Genomic DNA, 24,849 nt, shown 5'->3' with positions numbered 1-24,849 from the left:
GTTGAATGGTCCACGGTGAACTACTTCTCAGAACCGTATCCTGTCAGAATTAGCTTTTTGACTAGCTGGGAGAAGACAGGATTATGAAAAAAATGTAGTCCTTAAATGAGGCCATATTTAAAATTAGACTATGGTTTTTCCCCTAGGAATATGTTTAGTGAGTGGGCTATACCTCAGAATTTTCTTTGGTTTTGCTAAACGTACAAAAGTTTGGACTGTGAACTGAACTGAAACTCCAGACACCCTCTTCTTCCCCATCATGTTTCCCTTCCTTGTCTGTCCCCACCCCACCACTTAACTTCTCTCTGACCTAATTTCATTCATTCATTCAGTCGTATTTATTGAACGATTACTGTGTGCAGAGCACTGTACTAAGCGCTTACCAACTATAGCTACAACTTTCCCACTGCCCCTCTTAGAGAAGGAAGCAGAATTTTCAAAACCCAAGAAGCATTTTCCATTTTGCCTTTCAAGAGGCTCCCTCGATTGATTCCACATCAGGGATTCTCCTTTTTCTCCATGTCCAGGTGTCTGTGATGAGCTTCTCTCTTCTTGAGGATTTGGTGTTGGGTCTTTCAGCTGCCCCCCTGAGCCTTAGGTCATAAGATTTTTAATTCTTTTTTTTTCCTGAGAGCTCTGGGTTTCCATCCTATTTTCATCAAATCTCAGCCAAAGAAATGATTTTGAGACATAGTAGATTTCAATCTGTAATACTATGAGATATGAACAAGACCACATCTGGGTTTGAAGAACTCTTCAGTAATCCCAGTGTTGTTGAAGGTGGAAATGAGGAGAAGGAAAATTGAGGGGGATAACTCACTGATCTACAGGATAGATTCCCAGTGACTCACATGAACAGAAGCAGATCAATCCACCAAATTCGTGTTTTGCTTGTTTGGGCATAATAATAATAATGATAATAATGACTGCGGTATTTGTTAAGCACTTGCTATGTGTCAAGCAGTGTTCTAGGCGCTGAGGTAAATAGAAGATAATCAGATCCCACAAGGTCTCACAGTCTAAGTAGGAGGGAGAACAGGTATCAAATCCCCATTTTGCAGGTGAGGGGAACTGAGGCATAGAGAAGTTAAATGACTTGCCCGAGATCACATAGCATTCACACAACAGGCAAGTGGCAGAGGAGGGATTAGGACCCAGGTCCTCTGACTCCCAAGCCGAAACTCTTTCCACTAGGCCATACTGCTTCTCTGAAGAATAAATACCTTGCTGCTTCCTATGATCAATACTCTGGCAGTTGGATATGGAGAAACAACTTTAGACTGCAGACATTCCCCTTGAAACAACCAGATTATGTTCCATAGAAATATAGTTGTATTTTGAATGGGCTGTAAATTGTAGGGTACAATTTCCCCTAAACTTCATGTTATTCATTAGGATCTGTTCCAGAACCTCTGGAAAAATACAGGATTATTTTACACGATATATATTATATATAGTCATGATGAACATTGCTAAACTATTGTTTAATCTCTTGTAATTGAAACTGTAACATCTCAGTATTAAATCAATATGATAATATTGAGTCTTTGCCGGATGCTACTGAAATAGAAGCTTGTTTTGCTGATAATAGTCCAATTCCTACTGCACACCTTTGAACTCCCATCTCTATCAAGGTCTCCTTCATTGATAGTTATTTTTAAATCCATCCGCTTTCTTGGAAATTAACACAAGACTTCTTTATCCCAGTATTTTAGCTAGTAATGGAGAAACCATAAGTTCAGGTTTAATGCGGTCGTCTTTGGACAGTGACTCCACTTAATGAGATCCAGTTAACTCATTGATCTGTATGCCTCTACCATTTGGAAATTGTTGTCTACTAAATTCAACATCCTTGCTTATCTGCTCCAGAGTCTCTTCAATACATTGCATATCAGACCTAAACTGGGCAGGTTTCCTCCAAGATCCATTCAAGAACAGATCTGTTTATTGTTACATTGTACTCTCCCAAGTGCTTAGCACAGTGCTTTGCACACAGTGCTTTGTTAAGTGCTCAGTAAATACTATTGAATGAATTTTTGATTGCTTAATTTCAGCCCTGGAGTTAGAGGGAGCAGGGAAGGTTTTACTAACCAACCTATAGCATTCTGCCTAAACATCCCAGGTTGTTGTATCATTGGGTGGTTGTAACGAGGGGTAAACCTGTAGCTGGCATCATTGTAGCAATGTCATATTTTACCTGGGCCATTCTGTAAGTTTTCTTTCATCTTGACTGATTTGGATCCTCTTTAAATTTTCTCAAATGAGGGCTCTCCAAGCACTTTTTTTATTTGCAATTTCTCCCTTTTTTTGTTGCATAGAATTACAAATAATGCATATAAATGATAAAAAAAAATGATGGATTTAAGTGCTTCCAAAGTGTCAAGCACTCTTCTAACTGCTGGGGTAGATACAATTACAATCACACTGGCACAGTCTCTGTCCCACATGGGGCTCACCGTCTAAGAACTGCATGTTGCAGTCATTGCACTTTCTATGCTCCTGTGACCATTACCTACATAGAGGATAAGCAATGCTGTTACTGAGTCAGATCCCTGGTTCATCCAGTGGGAAATTTGAGAAACTGTATGAAAGTCGTGTCCCTTGAAATCCTTAGACGGTGAGCCCCATGTGGGACAGAGACTGTGCCAGTGTGATTGTAATTGTATCTACCCCAGCAGTTAGAAGAGCTCTTGACACTTTGGAAGCACTTAAATCCATCATTATTTTTATCATTTATATGCATTATTTATAATTCTAATTGTTAGGAATGTTATCATCTAGCATCTCTAACCTTTCTCCTCCAAATCCTTAATTTACCTCTGGTAGCCCATTTTAGACTTCTTGCCCATGAATTTTTCCACGCAGTCAATCGTATGCAATGTACTAAGTGCTTGGGAGAGTATAATGTAACAGTAAACAGACACATTCCCTCCCTGCCCACAACGAGCTTCAGTCTACAGTCCAGAGTCCTCTAAGCCTGCTGATATGTTTGGTTTGACTATTTCTTGCCTTAATGAATTCCATGCAGTTATCACTGAGTGTTTGAAAAGGTGTTTTCTTTTATTTGTTTTAAATCCCTGACTTTCAAGCTTTAATACGTGCCCTGTTGTACCAATCTTGTTGGATTTGGTGAACAAAAATTCCATGTTCATCCTATCCACCTCTTTTATGTTGATGTAGACTTAATCACATCCCCATCATGCCTTTGTCTTTTGGGACTGAAATGTCTTAATCTTTTCAGTCTCCATTTCCCTCTCCCCACTTGGGCCCTTCTTTGCACCTTATGTTACATTTTCCCAGTTGGTAAATTCATTATATTAAGTAGGCTTCCACCCCACGGCACTTGTGTATAAATGTACATATTTACTATTCTATTTATTTTATTAATGATGCATATATATCTATAATTTTATCTATATTGATGCTATTGATGCCTGTCTACTTGTTTTGTTTTGTTGTCTGTCTCCCTCCTTCTAGACTGTGAGCCCATTGTCAGGTAGGGATTGTCTTATTTGTTGCCGAATTGTACTTTCCAAGCACTTAGTACAGTGCTCTGCACACAGTGAATGCTCAATTAATATGATTGAATGAATGAATGAATAAATACCATTATTACTCTACCTCCTAATCAGAACTGCCTATAGTATTCTGGATATGACCTTATCATTACTTTTATATAGTGATGGAACTCCAAAATGCTAATACAACTCAAGTTTTAAAGCCAAACATTGTAATTGTGGACTTTTACCCCAGTATCCCCAGTCCACTCCTTTAGATCAGTCCTCTATTTTTTTTGGCCCTCTTCTCTCCACTTTCCAGTTAAGTCTCTCCTTCACCCTCCCTATTTCTTTCTTTCAGTCCCAGTCCCCTTGGTGAATAAAGCCAGAGGATAAAACAAAGTCAGTGAGGAGGAAGGCGTTGGGGACAAATTGAATTTAATGAAGTTATTATTAATCCAACAGTCCCCTGTTTACTGCTTGTATGGTCCATGTCCTGATGCTGATACTCACATTAATGGTATTCTGGCTGGCAGATAACTGGGTATTTCCATAACCACCGACTGTATGTTTAGTATAAGCTTATTCGTTTGTGGGTTTTGCATGGTATAATATATTGTGGGATTTATGGTCCCTGGACATGGTTGATAGGAAAAATATCACATCCAAATATCCCCTCTAGTTAATCAGGGAGGAAATGGAATTTCAGAAGTTTGAAGAAGATAGAGAATGAATGTTGGTAACATCTTCTATGTGTTTCTTTTCCATCTTCCAACTGTTCTTGAGCTGAGTGTAGTTCTGTGGATTTCTGAAACAAGAAGCTGTCCAACTCTCAACCTCTGCAGAAAGCTGTGTACCGTGCATTGCTTGTACATATCTACATACATACATTACATTATGGTATTTGTTAAGTGCTTACTATGTGCCAAGCACTGTTCTAATCACTGGGGTAGATACAAGGTAGTCAGGTTGTTCCACGTGGGGCTCACAGTCTTAATCCCCATTTTACAGATGAGGGAACTGAGGCCCAGAGAAGTGAAGTGACTTGCCCAAGGTCACACAGCAGACAAGTGGCGGAGCCGGGATTAGAACCCATGACCTTCTGACTCTCAGGCTCTATCCACTACGCCATGCTGCTTCTCTGTAGCACCTTTCCACTGAGAAATGTCATGGCTACATACTCCAAGGCATTGCTTTAAGCCTGAAGAATGGGTCAAATTGATCATCCCTATTTTACAGATATAAAATAATGTAAATGATCACAAGTCTATTTAGAGAAAGCACCACGTCTTCTCACTGATGTCCAGAATAGTACCTCCTAGTATTTAGGAAGCGTTAGTTTTTTCTTTGTGGTGTTATAAACAACCAATCAATCAATGGTATTTATTGAGTGCTTACTGTGTGCAGAGCACTGTACTGAGCACTCGGGAAGTACAAGTGAGCAACACATAGAGACAGTCCCTACCCAACAGCGGGCTCACAGTCTAGAAGGGGGAGACAGAGAACAAAACCAAACATACTAACAAAATAAAATAAATAGAATAGATATGTACAAGTAAGATAAATAAATAAATAGAGTAATAAATATGTACAAACATATATACATATATACAGGTGCTGTGGGGAAGGGAAGGAGGTAAGATGGGGGATGGAGAGGGGGACGAGGGGGAGAGTCATTATAAGTCATTGATGAAGACAGAAATAGATTTTAAATGTAGATTTTTGCTCTAATGCCTTATGTTTCTCATTTTCATGGCCCTCCTTGCGTTATAGTGTGAAAAGACACGTCTCTGTAATCTAGCTTTCTCTTATTAATGCAGAGAATCTGGGTTTTGGGGCTTAGTGAATATTTGTGGTTTTGTGTACGGAATGTGCAGCTGAAGGAGTTTGGCAGGGGAGTCTGGCAACGGACACACTAATTGATAAAGATCTATCTCATTTTGCTTGGGTTTCTTTTCGTTTCCCTGCAGTGCAGAAGAACTCCTCACTTTACACTTTCAAGTGATTCGTTTTCTCAGAGTTAAATGACTGTTCCTCCCAATCGAAGTTTAGAATTGTACAGATGGTCCGTGGTTTAATATCATCTTCCACGTCCGCTGCTGTTGGAATGCTTTATTTCCTCCTTTGAGATCTCCGGTTTCATGTTGCAGTCCTACACAGTGGTGACATTTAGCCTTCTTCCACCTCCCCTCTTTGCATTAGTATAACTGACCAAAATAATTGTAGCCTGCTTAGCGGTAAGGTCTGTCATCAGAACTGGGCTGTCATCCCAGAAGAAGCAGCGTAGCTCAGTGGAAAGAGCACGGGCTTTGGAGTCAGAGGTCATGGGTTCAAATTCCAGCTCTGCCAATTGTCAGCTGTGTGACTTTGGGCAAGTCACTGAACTTCTCTGTGCCTGTTACCTCATCTGTAAAATGGGGACTAAGACTCTGAGCCCCCCATGGGACAACCTGATCACCTTGTAACCTCCCCAGTGCTTAGAACAGTGCTTTGCACATAGTAAGCGCTTAGTAAATGCCATCATTATTATTATTATCCCCCGCCTCTGGGTGAAGCTCTTTTTTAGTGACATTTTTCAGTTCAGAACCATATTCCCTTAGACTTGAAGCCCACCATGGACAGGGAACATGTCTACCAACTCTGTTGAATTGTACTCTCCCAAGCATTCAGTACAGTGCTCTGCCCACAGTAAATGCTCAATAGTTACGATTGATTTATATTCTCCTGCTGGGAATGTGGATTTTTCAGCTTTCCCTCGCATTTGATTTCAACTGGAAAAAGACTTATCCTAACTTTGGCACAAGATTAACATTTCAAAACTAAGGCTGTCATCAGCTGCATTCCGACACTTGGCAAATTACCAGAGCTACAGACTTCCCTCCCCCTAATGTGCTCTATGGAAATTGGAAGAATGTATTGGTGAAATTGAATAGTGTTATTCCACTGGTGACTCCCCTTTCCTTTGCTTTTGATATTGAGGGAAATAGTCAATCCTGGGAAAGACATTTTCAGCCAGAACTGCTGAAGTTGTATGGTCGATGAATAAAGTGGCCAGAAACCCTATGAGAGAAAAAAAAAATATTTTAATATGTTTTCTTAGCACCTTAAGGTAGAACTATCAAGTTTCTTTTTCTAAATGGTAGCTCACAAGCAAAGGAGGAAGAAATAAACAACAAATTAATCAGACAGGAAGCAAATAACCACAGAAGGATGTGTGTGTCTCTGACTCACTGTGTCTCATTTATCGAGCAGTCCAGAACTGGTCTAAAATGGCTGGCTTAACTCGAGCATGCTTTAGAGGAAGATTCTGTTTTCAGTGAAGGTTTAGAAAGTCTTATTCCACTTGTATCGCCTGTAGCCCCTGATCATTCATGTTCTGCAGTATCATATCACGGTAAGAGAAATTACATTCAAAACTAATCTTATTTCCTTTGCAACCAGCCAGACAGAGCAAAAAAGCTTTTACTGGCATGCACTTTGCCAAGCTAAGTAGCTTAGTTTCAAGTGAAAGCTCACTTCTTTGTGTGTTTTGATCCATCTTAGCCCACAAAATGGTATATGATTGGTGCTAATAGGAGTTAGTGGCTTATTAGATATAATTTAATAGGCAGGAAACTCCCACTATAGTCCTGATAGAGAGTTTCTATTCTCTGAAAAATAACACTTTTAACTGTTGATTGTGATATCTGCGGGGGCAGATGTGAGTCTTTCAGCCCAGGCATTTAGCTTTTCATTGAGTGTTGTGGGTTTAGCCGGTTCCAGGGACCTGGTCTTCCTTTCTAAGAACTGGAAGCCTCAATGGGAGTTTGTCTCTGCTGCATTAGTGCTACAGGAATTTCCATCTGGCTGTGATCATAATGTTTTTTTCTTGGGCAAGAGCTCAGTCCCCAAGGAAACACATTTTTTAAGGAATCGATCAGTAGGAAAAAAGATTTAACGTCATAATTTATCACATTAAAAGAATTGTCCTTTCAAATGAATCTCTGATGCATTTTTTTCTAAGTTTACATGCATTGTGGTGAATAATTTGGCAAAATTTTAAAATTCCCCATCTTGAAACTTTCATACACCATTTCAAGGTGTGACCTAGTGGATAGAGAAGGGCCAGAGAGTCAGGAGATCTGGGTTCTAAACCCAGCTCTGCCATAAGCTTGCTGTGTGACCTTGGGCAAGTCCTTTACCTTTTCGGTACTTGAGTTTCCTCATCTCTAAAATGAGAACTAAATAGTCTCCTTTCCCCTTAGACTGTGAGCCCCATGTGGGAGAGGTACTGTGCCTGTAGACTGTGAGCCCCATGTGGGAGAGGTACTGTGCCTGATCTAATTATCTTGTGTCTGCCCCAGCGCTTAGTACAGTGCTTGTCAGCAAGCACTAACAAATCCAAAATTATTATTAAAGGAAATGTAGATTTATGTCTGTCGCCACAACCGTCACAACTTGCAAGTTTTTCCTGAAGACTCCGACCATTTCATAGAACCTGAGTATATCCAAAAGACATTATTGCTGTAATAGCTCAATTTTAAAACGTCTCCTTCCACACTTTTGAATATCGAATATTATTTGAAGTGGTGTTTTCTCAACACATAGAATCATTCACAAATTTGTCCCTTGCATATCACCAGGCTGTATTTTGGTAGGAATCCATAACAAATTGGATGCAGAAAATACAAATGGAAGGACTGGAATAAAGTAGAACACATTTGGATAATCTTTTGGGAGAGCAGAAATTCTCACATCTACCTTTCCCCATTGATTTGTGAATTTGGGGGATGTGGAAGGGAAAGCTAGATGAGCGTTTCCCGTGCTGTGACTTTTTTCGTGTTGGCTTTTTAATCTTTCATTGACCTTGGTAAAGCGGAGAAGTGGGCTGGAATGATTAGGATGAAGCTCAGAAGGATAATTGAAATGGACAGAGAAAGGGCAACAAATCAAAAGGCCAAACTGGGTCTGGACAAACAAGGCAAATTTACACAAGGTTGATATGAATGGTATAATCTAGAATGCAAGTAGGGTGCCTGAGTTTTCATCACTTCCTGCCGGGTTCCTGAAACAACCTCAAGCTCTTTTGTAAAGTGAGCATTAAGACTGTGAGCCCCATGTTCTCTCTCCTATTTTTTTTTTCTGGTATTTGTTAAGCACTAACTATGTGCCAGCCACTGTACTAAGTGCTAGGAAAGATACAAATAATCAGGTTGGGCAGTGCTAAGCCTCATTTTACAGATGAGGTAACTGAGGCACAGAGAAGTTAAGGGATTTGCCCATGGTCACACAGCAGACAAGTGGCAGAGATAGGATTAGAACCCAGGTCCTCTGATTCCCGGGCCCGTGTTACTTCCGCTAGGCCACGTTGCCCCTCATGGCCTAGACTGGGAATCCCATGAAGGACAGGGACTGTGTCCAACCTGATTATCTCATATCTGTCATCATCATCATCATCAATCGTATTTATTGAGCGCTTACTATGTGCAGAGCACTGTACTAAGCGCTTGGGAAGTACAAGTTGGCAACATATAGAGACAGTCCCTACCCAACAGTGGGCTCACAGTCTAAAAGAAATGTGGTAACTATCTCCAAACCTTATGAAAATGTGGTGTAGGAAGGCAGCATAGCGTAGTGGACAGAACACAGGACTCAAAGTTAGGAGACCCGGGTTCTAGGTCCATCTCTGCCTCTGGCGTACTGGGCCAACTTAGGCAAGTCATTTACCCTCTCTGGGCTTTAGTTCTTCATCTGTAGAAGACAGATTGTGAGACCCAGGTAGGAAAGAGAATGTAGAAACCTGGTATTTACTTCACCAGGTGAAGTATGTAGTGCTTGATGAATGCCATAATTAATACTTTTTGGTGCAGATCAGGACGGGTTCAGCCTCCGTAGGTGCTATTATCAGCACCATGGCACATGGTAATAGAGAAGCAGCGTGACTCAGTGGAAAGAGCCCGGGCTTCGGAGTCGGAGGTCATGGGTTCAAATCCCGGCTCCGCCAACTGTCAGCTGGGTGACTTTGGGCAAGTCACTTCTCTGGGCCTCAGTTACCTCATCTGTAAAATGAGGATTAAAACTGTGAGCCTCCCGTGGAACAACCTGATCACCTTGTAACCTCCCTAGTGCTTAGAACAGTGCTTTGCACATAGTAAGCACTTAATTACCATTATCTTCTAGACTGTGAGCCCGCTGTTGGGTAGGGACCGTCTCCATCCCCCCCATCTTACCTCCTTCCCTTCCCCACAGCACCTGTATATATGTACATATGTTTGTACATATTTTTTACTCTATTTATTTTATTTGTACATATCTATTCTATTTATTTTATTTTGTTAGTATGTTTGGTTTTGTTCTCTGTCTCCCCCTCTTAGACTGTGAGCCCACTGTTGGGTAGGGACTGTCTCTATATGTTGCCAATTTGTACTTCCCAAGCGCCTAGTACAGTGCTCTGCACATAGTAAGCACTCAATAAATACGATTGATGATGATGATTGAAAGAATGAATGGTAAGGGCTGGAGGAGGGGAGGCAGAAGTACTGGCCTGTGTCTGCCTTCTTCCTCCCATGCGTGTACTTACATCCTTGCTGCCACCACACTTTTTTTTTTTACCTTGGGTAACACCCCACACACACACATCACAAGTGCAATCTCCCCCACAGTGCTGGGGGAAGGGGGCCTAGTCACACAAACCAAGGGCAGGGCAAGTGTGGCATTTACACACTCACTACCCTAACTTTGAGACTTTGTGTGAGCAATATTTTGGTTTCCACTACGAACCGGACAAGGTTTTAGGCTACAGGACAGTCTAGGCAGGAGGGAGAATCGAGTCCCCATTTTTCCCCAGATGAGGAAACCGAAGCACAGAAAAGTCAAGTCACACAGCAGGCAAGTGGCAGACCTGGAATTAGAACCCAGGTCCTCTGACTCCAAAATCCATGATGGTATTTGTTAAATGCTTACTATGTGTCAAAAATTGTACTTAATGTGGAGTAGATTAAAAATAATCAAGTTGGATCCGGTCCCTGTCCCGTATCAGGTCCACAGATTAAGTAGGAGAGAGAACAGGTATTTCATCCCCATTTTGCGGGTGAGGAAACTGAGGCCTTGAGAAGTTAAATGCTTGCCCCAAGTCACACAATCAGGTAAGCAGTGGAGTTGCAATTAGAACCCAGGTCCTCTGATTCCCCTGTCCTTCTCTTGCTACTAGACCATGCCTCTTCTCTATTCTAAGATACCAAGAAGCAGGCTCAGATTCAGACTCAGCAGGCGGTGTAATCCCGGCCCCATTGCCTGCCTTGTGACTTTGGGCCAGTCACTTAACTTTTCTGTGCCTCGGTTTCCTCCCCTGTAAAATGGGGATTAAGACTGTGAGCCCCAGCTGAGACAGGGACTGTCTCCAGCTTGTTTAGCTTGTGTCTGCCCCATCAATTCAGTCAGTCAGTCAGTCATATTTATTGAGCGCTTACTGTGTGCAGAGCACTGTACTAAGCGCTTGGGAAGTACAAGTTGGCAACATATAGAGACGGGCCGTACCCAATATCGGGTCACAGTCTAGAAGGGGGAGACAGACAACAGAACAAAACATGTAGACAGGTGTCAAAATCGTCAGAACAAATAGAATTAAAGCTATATGCACATCAATCAATAAATCATCATCAATTGTATTTATTGAGAGCTTACTGTGTGCAGAGCACTGTACTAAGCACTTGAGAAGTACAAGTTGGCAACATATAGAGACAGTCCCTACCCAATAATGGGCTCACAGTCTAGAAGGGGGAGACAGAGAACAAAACCAAACGTACTAACAAAATAAAATAAATAGAATAGATATGTACAAGTAAAATAAATAAATAAATGATATTTATTGAGCAGTTACTATGTGCAGAACACTGTACTGAGCACTTGGGAGAGTACACTACCACAGAATTAGTAGGCATGTTCAAGTTTAGTGTTTAGTGCAGTTCTCGGCATATAGTAAGCACTTAAATACCTTTAAAAAAGAAAAAAAAAAACCACCAGACCTTGTATGGAGAGAGCCATTAATGCACAGGAATCTCATCTCAGAAGGATGGGTCAGTCCCACACTTATCTTTTCAGCCACGCTCACACAGGCTGCCTTCAATACTGCCATATACAAAAAACAAGGACAGCTAGCTATTCATATTGATAGTAGAAAATAGTTCACAAACGATGACTCCCTCTCTCCTTTTGTCTCCCCTCCACTCCTCTGTAAGACCTGAAAAACAGTTCTGACACAAAGCTGTTAGTTTTGCACTTCAGCAAAGTGTGTGGTTACTTATACTGCTGGATCCAAGTCAAGGAAGCAGCCCTTAAAAGAAAATCAGAATTGATTTTCAGAGTCACGTTGGTCTTGGTCTCCGGATCTTTTGGGCTCTCTGGCCTTCCGAGACCCGTACACAGCTTAATTCAATAATGTTTCAAATACTTCAAGATGGCCACTTTGAAAAACTGGCTTTCCACTGTTTATGTGAATGAACTGTAAAAAGATTTTTTTTTAAATAGCCCCGGGATTTGCTCAGTTTGGGTTAGAAACAGGAAGATGCCTTGAAGTTTGGTTGCGGGGTGGGGGAGATGGTATAATGCATTTAAAACTATAGTTTTAAATAACTGAACCGGGGGGGAAGGAGTGAAATAAACAATTCTCTTTGGGGCTGGCATAGGACATATCCTACACAACTTAATCAAGGGAGAGAGAAATGGAAAAAATCAGTAACCAAGCTCAGCAATTAATGTGCTTGCAAATTGAAGTTTGTTTAGTCCAGCCTATACCTTCTGTCTCTTCTTTGGTCACTCTTTAAACTGGCATTGTTCTCTTTTACCCACATTGTACAGTCTCTTCATATATATCAGTAGGTCACTGGGAAAGCCCTTTCTTGAGGTACCCCTAGTATACAGGAAACTAAAGTGAGAATAACTTTTCAGCCTTGTGTGTCAGAGGTTTATAAATGGCAGCACAATACACTCAGAAGGTTTTTTTTTCTTTTGTTCTTTTTTTTTTTGCCATACCACAGTATAGTAACTACAGGCAACAACAGCTGTAAAAAGGTTGTGCTAAAGCAACAGGATGGCTGTGGTTTGCTTTAGCATGAAAATTTTCCTGTTGAGCATTTTTACAGGAAACTGAAGAACAAAGCAAAATTAATCTTAAATAGTTCTAATAGTTTTCAGATCTTCAATTTATATGTTTCAGAATCAAAATATATTGCCATTTGGTTTGTTGATTCTCACTGGTAAAAAAGAATTGAACTGTGAAAAACTGGAGAAGAATGTTTGGAACTCATGAGCTCTCTTTCAAAATCCTTGCAGTGTATAGGACCTGTTCTATTTTTTCCAGTATAACTTGGTATAGATTCAGCACGGATGCAATTCACTTCTTAATTTTCAAGTAATTTCTTCATTAAGCACTGTCTTTATGCTATGAGTGACCATTCATTGTGCAACAAATTGGAAACTTTTGTTCTCTTTTGATCTCCGGATTTCATTATAGCTAACTGAATCTAGCAGGAACAAATTGTTATAGGATTCTCTTTAAGAAAAGGAGAATTTTCTTTACAGTATTTTCTTTTTGTTGACCCTATATCTAGCAAAGTGTTGAGGGATACTCCAAATGATGTTCAGTTAGAGAAATTAATATGATTGGATTTATTGCACCATGTTATAAAATCAAGAAGGCAAATTAGACTAAAGGACTGCGTTTGGCCCACCTGTGATTCTATCCAGCCCAGTCAATCAATCAGTCATATTTATTGAGCACTTACTGTGTGTAGAGCACTGCACTAAGTGCTTGGGAAAGTACAATCATTATGTCCAGCAAAAGTCAATATATACATACTAGTCCATGAGAATACCTGTATCAGTAATAATAGTGGAATTTTTTAAATGCTTCATATGTGCCAAGTACTGCAGTGAGTGCTGGGGGAGATATAATAGAAGCAGAGCAAACCACAATCCCTAGCCTGTATGGGGTTGTCAGCCTAAGGAGGAAAACGAATAGATGTCTTAACCCCATTTCTACAGATGAGAAAACTAAGGCACAGAGAAGTTGGTTGACCAGTCCAAAGTCACACAGCAGGCAAATGGCAGAGTGGGATTAGAACCCAGGTCCCCTGACTCCCCAGGCCCATTTTCTTTTCACTAGGTCACGGTACTTATTAACATTCATTCATTCATTCAATTGTATTTATTGAGCACTACTGGCTGCAAAGCACTGTACGAAGCACTTGGGAGAGTACAATACAACAGACGCATTCCTTGCCCACAACAGGCGCACAGTCTAACATGTTCATAGGTATTGTAACGTTGTGTAGAAATAACCTGAAGGGCTTCTTAATCCATAAATGCCATAACAATTATATTAATAGATATCATAAATACCAAATATTTTACACAAGGAGCCCTCACCAACTGGTTAAATGGCCTTTTCGCCTAAATGTATTGCCCACCCTTGTTTTAAGAGAGTCTATGTAGCTTAGAATACTGTTGATGTAGTGTAGTAAATGCCACTAGTTAAATCTGTTTCTCATATTCCCTATCTCTGTGCCGATTATTCCAGAGAATTAGGAAAATTTGGCCCTTTATGAATATCACTCGGTCTGCATGGAGTCATGTAGGAAAATTGCTAAACTTCCTCCTACTCCCTACAGCCATTCTGAATGCTTTGGGTCGCAAACTTCTAAAATAGAATCGTGAACTGGCAATGAAAATAAGGAAGAAAGAGTGTCCTTAAATAACAAGTACGTACTATTTTTCCAGAATTGTTAATGTGTTTTCTATAGAGTAATCATCCCCATTTTCTAGGGAGAGAAGTTTGAGGCGGAAGAAATAGATTGGCTTGTCGTAGTTCATATTGATTGTTAAATTGGGCACAAAATCTAAGTATGGGCCAGTGCTGCATCCAGATGGTGAATCTGGGAGCTGAAACTCAAATCCAACACTTTGAGTCCCGTGTTCGGTTTTAATTTGGCCGTGAAAAAAGCAAGTTTGGCATTTGGATCTTGGGAAAACTGAAGGTCAGAGAGGCGGAACCGACACCGAGTTTCCAAAATAGAGAGGCAGGGAGCCACTCCGCGGGCTCCGTGGACTGAGCCCGGAGCCACCAGGTTAGAGGTTCAGAGTCCCAGCTGCGACAGATGCCATTAACATCTCACCACCAGTGCAGCTGCCCCTCCTCTGGAGGTGAGGGAGGAGACTGGTGGGGAGAGAAAGGTGCAAGGAGATGAAGGGGAAGGCTCAGTAGACAGGAATTCCGTGTGTCCCAGAAGCAGGGGTGCCAGTATCAGGCCTGCAAACAAGTATTACTGTTCTCCAGGGAGAGTGGGCAGGAAGGTGATTTGGAAGGAAATGGAAAGATATAACTATTTAGGATCTGGAGGGACCCAGCTCTAAATCAGGGGTGAGAAAGTTATGAGGTTCTTTAAAAAAAATGACAGCTCATGTACGGTTCTTAACTTCTTTAGGTTAATGCATTGTGGGGGAATTGGAGTAAGAGCTGGCCCTGCTCCAGGCTCTCAATTTTCTCTCAACGATGAGAAGATGCGTGGATCGGTAGATAGAGCACGGGCTTGGGAGTTAGAAGGACCTGGGTTCTGATCCCAGCCCTGCCACATGTCTGCTGTGTGATCTTGGGCAAGTCACTTAACTTCTCTATGCCTCAGTTACCTCATCTGTTAAAAATGGGCATTGAGTGTGAGCCCAGTGAGGGACAGGGACTGTGTCCAACCTGATTACCTTGTATCTACTCCAGTGCTTAGAGCAGTGTTTAGCACTAGTAAGCATTTCACAAGTATTGTTATTATCACTTCATTCATTCATGGCATTTACTCCATTCTGAAAGGAAGAAAAATCACTAACTGGAACTCTAGTGGCCTCTGCGGCCCTCCCCTCGGCTCCAGAGGAGAGGAGGGTGAGCTTTGGGTGCGGGTGTGAATGTCAGCAGGTTTAGGGAGGTGGGGAGAGTAGGCTCCAGTAAAATGGGAGAGGCAGGTGGTGGCTGCCCTTGACCGAAGAGACAGCAGGAGCTGAGGGTGAGGTGAGGTCGGGCACAAAGCCCTTCCCAGCTCAGACACTGCTGCCCCACCACTTCTGCCACCTTCCCCTCTCCCCTCCTCCCCCACCCACCCTGGGAACATCCCATTCCGTGACTTCCTTTCACCGCAGTTGAGTCCAGACCAGTTCCCACTTCCAGCTCTGCATTTACTTATCAGTTATTGAGCGTGTACAGTGTAGAGCACTGTACCAAGCAAGCGCTTACTCTGAACTCTTAACTACATTTGTAATAGTAATAATAATAATGATGACGGCATTTGTTAAGCGCTTACTATGTGCAGAGCACTGCTCTAAGCGCTGGAGAGGTTACAAGGCAATCAGATTGTCCCACGGGGGCCTCACAGTCTTAATCCCCATTTTACAGATGAGGAAACTGAGGCCCAGAGAAGTTAAGTGACTTGCCCAAAGTCACACAGCTGACAACTGGCGGATCCATGACCTCTGACTCCAAAGCCTGTGCTCTTTCCACTGAGCCACCCTGCCTCTCTAGCTTGTAACTTCTCTAAACTTGTAATGAGTTTCACATGCACTGTGAAATGATTTCACAACTGTTTGTCTCTTTGACTGATACAAATGATAGATGTTGTAGTTGCTGCTTAGTAGGCCTGATTTAAGGGCTCAATTGGTGGATGTTCTATCCAAAAACTATTCCTTCAATTTGTAATTGGTGGATGTTCTATCCAAAAACTATTCCTTCAATTTGTCTTTCTAACCTCTAGGAATCATTCCCTTTCTATAATGTTTGTCTCCCCCTCTAGACTCTAAGCTCCTTGTGGGTAGGAATGGTGCTTACCAACACTATGTATTGTTCTCTTCCAAATGCTTAGTACAAAGCTCCGCACATAGTAAGGACTCAATAAATACCATTGACCATTAATGCATGTCGTAAAACCGTATTAAGCAATAGCATGATTTTATTCTGTCTGCAGTAGAGATACAGTGTCAACAACTGAAAAGTAACTATTAAGAGATTCTGATACCATCTACCATAAGCGAAGCTATTTGAACAATTACAAATTAACATGAATTCTTCTGAGGGAAAGGGGAATTATTTTTTTCAATTAAGATGAACTAAGAGAAAAGATTCTAACCAATTTTCTTTTTGACAGATTGAAGAGGAACCTGAGCAGTACACGTGAGGGCTTCATCATCAAAGATGCCTGTCCCTCCCCCTCCAGCCCCTCCGCCCCCTCCAACATTTGCACTGGTTAGTTTTCTATTTTATGAATTTGTTGTAAATACCTTTGCTGTGCTGCTTTAAAATCCAACACCCAGCTTAGGATTCATGAAGGTGCAAAATGGGCACAAACTGAAGTAGTCGTAGTAGTCGTATTTATTGAGCATGCACTGGGTGAAATGCCCTGTACTAAATGCTTGGGAAGTACAAAACAGAGAAGTGACATGTTCTTCAGTGGCTTCAGGGAGATCAATCAATCAATCGTATTTATTGAGCGCTTACTGTGTGCAGAGCACTGTACTAAGCGCTTGGGAAGTCCAAGTTGGCAACATATACAGTCCCTACCCAACAGTGGGCTCACAGTCTAGAAGGGGGAGACAGAGAACAGCACAAAACATATTAATGAAATAAAATAAATAGAATAGATATATACAAGTAAAATAAATAGAGTAATAAGTATGTACAAACATATATACATATATACAGGTGCTGTGGGGAAGGGAAGGAGGTAAGACAGGGGGATGGAGAGGGTATGTCTGGTTCCACGCTCCTCCTGGAGGTTAAGATGCTCCCTGTTGTATTGTAGCCTCTCAGGCACTTAGTAGAGTACTCTGCACACAGCAAGTGCTCATTAAATACAATTGATTGATTGCCAGTACAACACCACCTCCAGAGCAATGTCAATCAATCAATCAGTCGTATTTATTGAGCACTTACTGTGTGCAGAGCACTGTACTAAGTGCTTGAGAAGTACAAGTTGGCAACATATAGAGACATCACCAGTGGCCTCAGACAAGGCAGTCTCAATGGAGTGAACAGACCTAAAGCCTGACTGTAGTGGACCATTAAAAGAGCTCGTGGAGAGGAAATTAGGGCAGGAGGCATATACATCCTATTCCAGGAGTTTGGTTAGGAATGGGAGCAGAGAAATGGGGTAACAGCTGGAGGCGATGCAGGATTGAGAGAGGGTTTTTGTTTTTTTTTTAATTTTTCAGAACGCCTGTGAGGGAAAATGATCTCGCCCACAGGCCAGCCACAGAGCTGAGCCGGCAAATCCCCGTCTCCCAACTCCCTGACCTATGCTCTTTCCGCTAAACTACAGTCCCTCCAAAGGTCCTGCTCCTGACTGAGGTAGTGAGACAGAACTCCTCAGTCAAAGGGGCAAACCACAAAGTGGAAACCAAACCACTACCTTCCTCTTCAGCATGGCATCACTAGCTGCCATTGCTGCTGCTGCCACTGCTATTCCCACCTCAGCTGAACTGGCCTTTCTTGCGGGGGGACTTTCTGACACAGTCAGAAGCGCATCATCCGCTCCTGCTGGAAACTCCCGGCCCCAGCCCAGAAAAGCCAGTTGGGGAGCAGCCGAGCAGTTGTCCGGGCACAACTATTGCTAGTCACTGCTCACCACCCCCTGCCACCCATTGAACATGGACAGCAAAGGAGGACAGGCGGACTGGAGCAGGGAGGGGATGGAAACTGGTGGGACAAGTAGGTTGTGGGAGAAGAGGAGAGGTCGAAGGGAAGGAAGAAATCACCCCCTCTCCTTGACTGTACCTCATCCTTTCTCTGCATATTCCCTTCACTCATTTCCCTTCCTTGTTCTCGCCTGTCCCGCCATCGACCCCCAGCCCACGTCATCCCCCTAGCCTGGAATGCCCTCCCTCTGCCCATCCGCCAAGCTAACTCTCTTTCTCCCTTCAAGGCCCTGCTGAGAGCTCACCTCCTCCAGGATGCCTTCCCAGACTGAGCCCCTTCCTTCCTCTCCCCCTTGTCCCCCTCTCCATCCCCCCATCTTACCTCCTTCCCTTCCCCACAGCACCTGTATATATGTTTGTACGTATTTATTACTCTATTTATTTTACTTGTACATATCTATTCTATTTATTTTATTTTGTTAGTATGTTTGGTTTTGTTCTCTGTCTCCCCCTTTGAGACTGTGAGCCCACTGTTGGGTAGGGACTGTCTCTATATGTTGCCAATTTGTACTTCCCAAGCGCTTAGTACAGTGCTCTGCACATAGTAAGCGCTCAATAAATACGATTGATGATGATGATTTTGTTTCTTCCCTCTTCACAAGAAGCTTCTATTCTAGAAAAGCAGTATGGCCTAGTGGAAAGAGCACAGACCTGGGATTCAGTGGATCTGGGTTCTAATTCCTGCTTCACCATATGTCTGCAGTGTGACCTTGAGCAAGTCACTTAATTTATCTGTTCCTCAGTTACCTCATCTGCCAAATGAGGACTAGGATTATGAACATCACATGGGACGTGGAGTGTGTCCAACCTAATTAGCTTGTATCTACCCCAGCACTTAGTACGGTGCCTGGAACATACTAAATGCTTAACAAATGCCATAAAAAAATCTGACAACAGAGCAGGGCACGGGGATTAGGTTGGTCTTAGAAGAGCAGAGTGTGCGTGCCGGCTGGGCTGCAGTGGAAGAGAAGTAAGGGAAGAAAATAAGGCTGTTTGAGCGTTTTGAAGTTCTTCTCTAGAAAGTAAGTTAATTATGAGGAGGAAATGTGTCATTAAGACATTAATGCCTGGATTTTTTTGGAAATTAGCTTGGATTTGGCAGTTACAGTCACTTTGTTTTTCATCGTTCCCATTGTTGGAATTTAGTTGTGACCTATAGGAAAAGAAGTCCTACAGTAAATTATATACTGCAGCATAAACTCCTTAAACTTCAGCTACAGTCTGACTCCCAAATAGGCTTTTACTATTCCTGGAAATCAATGGACTATGGTTCTGTTGGGTAAGGAAAGGAGATAAGGAGGAGCCAAGAGACTGCTTTTGGTAACACCTTGGTCCTGTTTCTCAAGGGGTGAATTTTGGAATTGAGCCCAAGGGTGTACCATAGTGCTTGTCAGGTAACCACTAAGAAGATGGTCTCCAGTAGAAGGGAGGCACAAGTCCTTTATTGCTTTAATCTATCAGTGGTGTTTATTGAGCACTCACTATGTGCAGAGCACTGTACTAAGCACCTAGTCCTTTATTGCTTTAATCAATCAGTGGTGTTTTTGGAGCACTCACCATGTGCAGAGCACTGTACTAAGCACTTGGTAGAGTACAATACAATAGAATTAGCGTACACATTCCCCATCCATAAGGAGCTTAGAGAGCTTACAGCCTAGAAGAGTTTATAGTCTACTGTACTCTTCAAGCACTCAATAAATACCATTAATCGATTGATTTTACCCCAGATCTTAGCACTGTGCTTAGTACCTAATAAATGCTTAATAAATACCATAATCATTACTTGTCATCATAGTAGTAGTCAGATGTCTTGACAAGTATCCAAGACGGTGTGTTGTACAAAGTTAGCAGTATATAAATATTTTAATGTTGTTGATGATGATGACATTGTTTTAATAATGAGTGCTCTGTGGGGGTGCACTTTATTGGTTAAAGAAGGAACAAAATAGACATATTAGGGTATGTCCTGGCAAACACCTGGGACACCCCAGGACCAGGTTAAGCCAGTTAAGAGGGGTATGCCCAGGGAACAAAGCAAGCCTATCACCTCTAGACAGTTCAAGGCAGGTCACTGCTGATAAAACCTGCCCCATATCCTGTACCGAGGTAAGAAAGGTCCTCAGCACAGGTAATATCTGCCCAGCAGCAATCATGCATTAGTATTTATTGAGCAACAGCTGTGTATGGTGCTGCAAGGCCAATTCTGCCCTTGGGAGAGTTCAATTGAAGTAATCAGAATAGTGGTGATAGTGATGATGATGATGGTGGCATTTGTTAAGCGCTTGCTATATGCCAACCACTGGGGTGGACACAAAATAATCTGGTCAGACACAGTCCCTGTCCCTCATGGGACTCGCAGACTATAGTATGTATTGAGTGACCTAAGCACTTGAGGAGTACAAAGCAAAGAAGCAACACATTTCCTGCTCCCAAGTAACCTACAGTCTGACAGGGGAGATGTACAAAATAATTTATCAATAGAAAATAAAAGAAAAATGGGTATGCGGATGAATAAGTGCTTAAATAGTTGAGTTTATAAGTTGATATGTACAGAAGTGCTATGGGAGGGAGGGAGTGAATAGTTGAGGCAGAAGTGCTGAGGTAGTTAAGGGGACTATGACTCAGAGAGAAGAAAAGTTACTGGGGAAGGCCTTCTGGAGGAGCTGCAGTTTCACCAGGGCTTTGGAAATTGGGAGAGCTGGGATCACTGAGAGTAGCCTTTAATAAGAGATTTTACTTGCAGCTTCACATTTTGTTCGGCAAATGGGGATAGGGTAAATTGTGTTGGGGCATGGTTGGAGGAGTTTGGGGCTAGGCAAAGAGAGGTTGGGAGGAGCAGGTAGGCAGGAGAGGGAGGGGAGTTAAGTGAAGCAGTGACTGGGGTCCCTCGAAGCAGCTCGAGATGGTGGGATAGTCCTAGACCTCCAGACAGGAACCAGAGATGAGGATTAGAGCCCTTTCCCAGTTCCTTGGACTTGCCCTTCTCAGCCCCTCACCTTAACATTCCCCGAATTCTAGACCTCAAAGCTAAATCTCCCCATGCGCGGTTCAGATCTTCTTCAGAAATGCTACCTTGCATGCTTATTTTTCAGGCGAACACAGAAAAGCCTTCCCTAAACAAGTCTGAACAGGCTGGGAGAAATGCTCTTCTCTCTGACATTAGCAAAGGAAAAAAGCTTAAGAAGGCTGTAACCAACGACCGAAGTGCACCCGTCTTGGACAGTAAGTACAGAAATGAGTTGTAGTGATGCCGAATGAGGTATCACTTAATTTGGAATGATTCTGTTGATTCCTAGGTGTCCTGGGAATGAAAGATTTCAGGGCTTGTTGCAGTGCATCTTCACTGGGCAGGATGTATGAGGAGTTTGGATGACATTAGGACACCCAAACAGCTGCTGTATGGCTAAATATAGAGGGAAAAGAAAAAACACTTTAAAAGCAAAATGTGAAACCTCAAATGATGTGTCAAAGCAATAACATGTTAGGTGATAACAGCAGAAGGCAGATAAGCCTGACAAACGGCAATTAGAAATGGGGTGACTGCCTTACCAGAACAGGGCCTTTGGAGAGATTGTCTCTCCAAGGGAAAGAAAATTGGACAAAGTCCAAGGAGGAATAAATGCAACGTGCACCAAGGGGAAATCTGTACATGCACCTGATGTGGAAAGAATGGTCAGTTAAAACATGGACTTTAACAGCCACATTTCCAACAAAAAAAATCTTGCCATTGGTCATGTCATCTTCACACTCAAAGGACTGTTGTATGTGCATAATATGTATATAGTGTGTATGTATCAGGCAAACTTCTATACCTGTCAAAATTTCTAATGAAGTTTAGGATGAATGGGCACTTTAACTCACTATGAAGGGAGAAAGTCACAGGGTTCCTGCAATGTGAAATCAGAGTCAATAACCCTGTGGTTGGAAGGGGACCCCTGGGTATAATATATTTAGGTTTTCAAAAGGCCTTTGTTAAGGCTTCACACCATAGGCTTTTATAAAAACAGAGGAGTCTTGTGATCGAAAGGAACGCCCCGTTGTGGATAGTAAAATGGTCAACAGAGGGGTTGCAACGGGTAGAACAAACAGCCACTTTTGTGAATGAGAAGTGAAAATAGCGGAGGACTAGAGGTTACCCTTTGAAAATTTAAGGTGGGGTAGATTGAGGAAAAATAAAAGGAAACACTTCTTTTCCCAGAAGATGTAGCATGGAGTTTATTAATACCAGAAGTTATGAAGCCAGAAGATGTCAGAAGGTCCGATAATCAGACACATTAACGGTGCACGGGGCCCAGGTAGTAGGTTCAGCAGCCAAAGCAGCAAGGCCTAATGGAAAGAGAACAGGACTGAGAGTCAGTGGAACTAGGTTCTTATCCCGGCTCCACCACTTGCCTGTTGTTTGACCTTGGGCAAGTCTCTAGGCCTCAGTTCCCTCATCAGTAAAATGAGAATTCAGTGCCTGTTCTCTTCCCTGCTAGCACGTGAGCCCCAAAAGAGACAGGGATCTGACTGTTTTGCTTCTACCCCAGCACTTAGCACAATGCTTGGCACTTAGGGGTTAACAAATACCACAGTTGTTATTAGTACTACTGTTTGAACGTTACTATGGTGGCTAGAGGGAAAGTAAGGTATGTTTGAAGACTCAAATAGGATTTAAATCAATTGGATGGTCCTACTTCGTTAGTAGGAAGAATCAGAAAGAGTAGAAAGTACATCCCTGAGAATGACTATCGAGGACAACCATCAGATCATTCCTTCTGCTTTAGGGCTAATGTAGGAGATGAAATACTGAGCAGAATGGATGAGTGGTCTGACTCAGTATGGCGTTGCTTAGGTTTCATGTTCAAGTAACAACTTCATTAGTCACTGTGCTTCCCAACCCTTGCATGGGAGACTCCTCTAACATTGCAGGAAGCTGGAATAAGACTTCTTTGTCTCATTCACAATGGAGTGTTTCTCGATAGAAAGTCTTTTCTAAATATTGCTTCTCATTCATTGGGTTGAAAGGAAGTAGTATTAATCATAGTTGGCAAAACATGAGGCCTGATCTGTGGACCTTAGCTTGCCCTATCTAGGAAGAAAATCCAAGCCTCTCAAATGGCCATCTTCTTCTCCCTGACTTGCCTCACTGTCCATTCCTAGACAACATTGTCTGGGAATTCACATACCTCTCTGCAAGAGAATGATAAATAGTTTCTGCTACAGTCTTCCCAGGCCTGAACCTGAGTTAATTCATGGCTCGCCAACCCACGGCATTCCTTACTTACCTCATACCTTCCACACCAACCCTCCTTCCACCCCAACCCTCTCCTCTAACCCACCACCTTCTCCCAAGGTCCCTTAGCCTACATGACCCAAATGAATTCATCAGGAAACAGATTTCTGGGACCTTTCTTCCCTATGTCTGCACATGCTCCCATTGGTGCCTGGAGGGTGGACAGCCTAAATCTGAAGGCCCGAAACTTGAAATCCCCACCCAACCCATTCAGATACCATTATGCAGGACATGATTTCCTTCTGTTCTTTCTCCATTCTTCCCAGTCATGGCTCTGTCCTAGAGCGCGCGCGCTCTCTCTCTCTCTCTCTCTCTCTCTCTCTCTCTCTCTCTCTCTCTCTCTCTCTCTCTCTCTCTCTCTCTCTCTCCCTCTCCCTCTCCCTCTCCCTCTCCCTCTCCCTCTCCCTCTCCCCCCCCCCCCCCCACACACACACGTGTGCTGCCATGACTCTGCCTCTCTCAGCCCCATGCCAATCCCCCAAGATGGACTGACTTCCTGGGTGAAGCGAAGGAAGCCTTCGGGCAATAAGATTAGCCAGGGCAGGTAGGGAGTTCTGGGAGCAGGGAAGGGCTCTGGGAGCAGGGAAGAGGGTTGAATGGATGCTCTCAACCTCCGGAGATGGAGAAGGAGGAATCTCCTACCCATCCAATATGACCCTGTTCAGGCCCAGAATAATGGTGGCATCAGTTACCTCGAGGCACCTTTCTTGTCCGGCCTGGCCCAGGCCCAGACAGAATTATAAAGTAAGAAGATGCTTAAAGGGAACCCTGGTTGGGGAAGAAAGAAAATGAAGAAGCGGAAACATCATCGACGCCTCAGCAAGCCACTCCCTAGATGTATGGACAAGTGTCTATTGAGCAACAGTGAATGCTTCACACCCAAAAGGGAACTGCTGACTTCTTCACTTTTGATTTGAGGCTATTTGGCAACCAAGCCATAAGCTTCAAAATTGTCATTGTTCTTCCTGAAAGAAAAGGAGAGGGACTTTGTAAAGCTTGGGTAGGGGGAAATCTCATTTTGGGGGGAAATTCTACTTCCTGTATGTGTTTGGCCAACAGTCTGAGGCCTGTGTGAACTATGGGAATCTGAAAATCACCCATTCCCAGGAAGGATGACATGAGTTGCTCCTCCAAACCAAAAGCTGAGGGCCTTTTATAGCATCAGGAAGAGTCAGGGAGAGACTCCGTCTTGCAGGAAATGGTGCTCTTTTGTGCTTGAAGCTGGCTCAGGTTTCCCACAGGTGAGAGACTGCCCATCCACCTAACGAAGCAAATATGCCAGCCCTGATCGGAACAGCATTGAGCTGGAGGAGAAAAGCGCCTCTTGGGAGTTTCAGGAAGGGCCAGGGTGATTCCTGGACTGGCGATCCTGTA

At 42.8% G+C, this 24,849-nt stretch overlaps 1 protein-coding gene across 2 annotated transcripts in view; it reads left to right on the top strand.

The window, feature by feature from the left end:
• The window catches only part of WIPF1 (WAS/WASL interacting protein family member 1), a 142,060-nt gene that overhangs the window by 71,181 nt on the left and 46,030 nt on the right, over positions 1-24,849 (top strand). For both annotated transcript variants that reach the window (XM_038751905.1, XM_038751904.1), the window contains exons 4-5: positions 16,655-16,752; positions 21,293-21,422. In XM_038751905.1, the coding sequence (XP_038607833.1) occupies positions 16,702-16,752; positions 21,293-21,422 (181 nt within the window). In that variant the 5' untranslated portion in view covers positions 16,655-16,701. The remainder of the gene's footprint in view (positions 1-16,654; positions 16,753-21,292; positions 21,423-24,849) is intronic.

This window comes from Tachyglossus aculeatus, chromosome 9, assembly GCF_015852505.1.
Source record: "Tachyglossus aculeatus isolate mTacAcu1 chromosome 9, mTacAcu1.pri, whole genome shotgun sequence".
In the NCBI taxonomy this organism is placed as follows: domain Eukaryota; kingdom Metazoa; phylum Chordata; class Mammalia; order Monotremata; family Tachyglossidae; genus Tachyglossus; species Tachyglossus aculeatus.
Note: the sequence above shows the minus strand (reverse complement) of the source record. Positions and strands in the feature narration are given on the sequence as shown.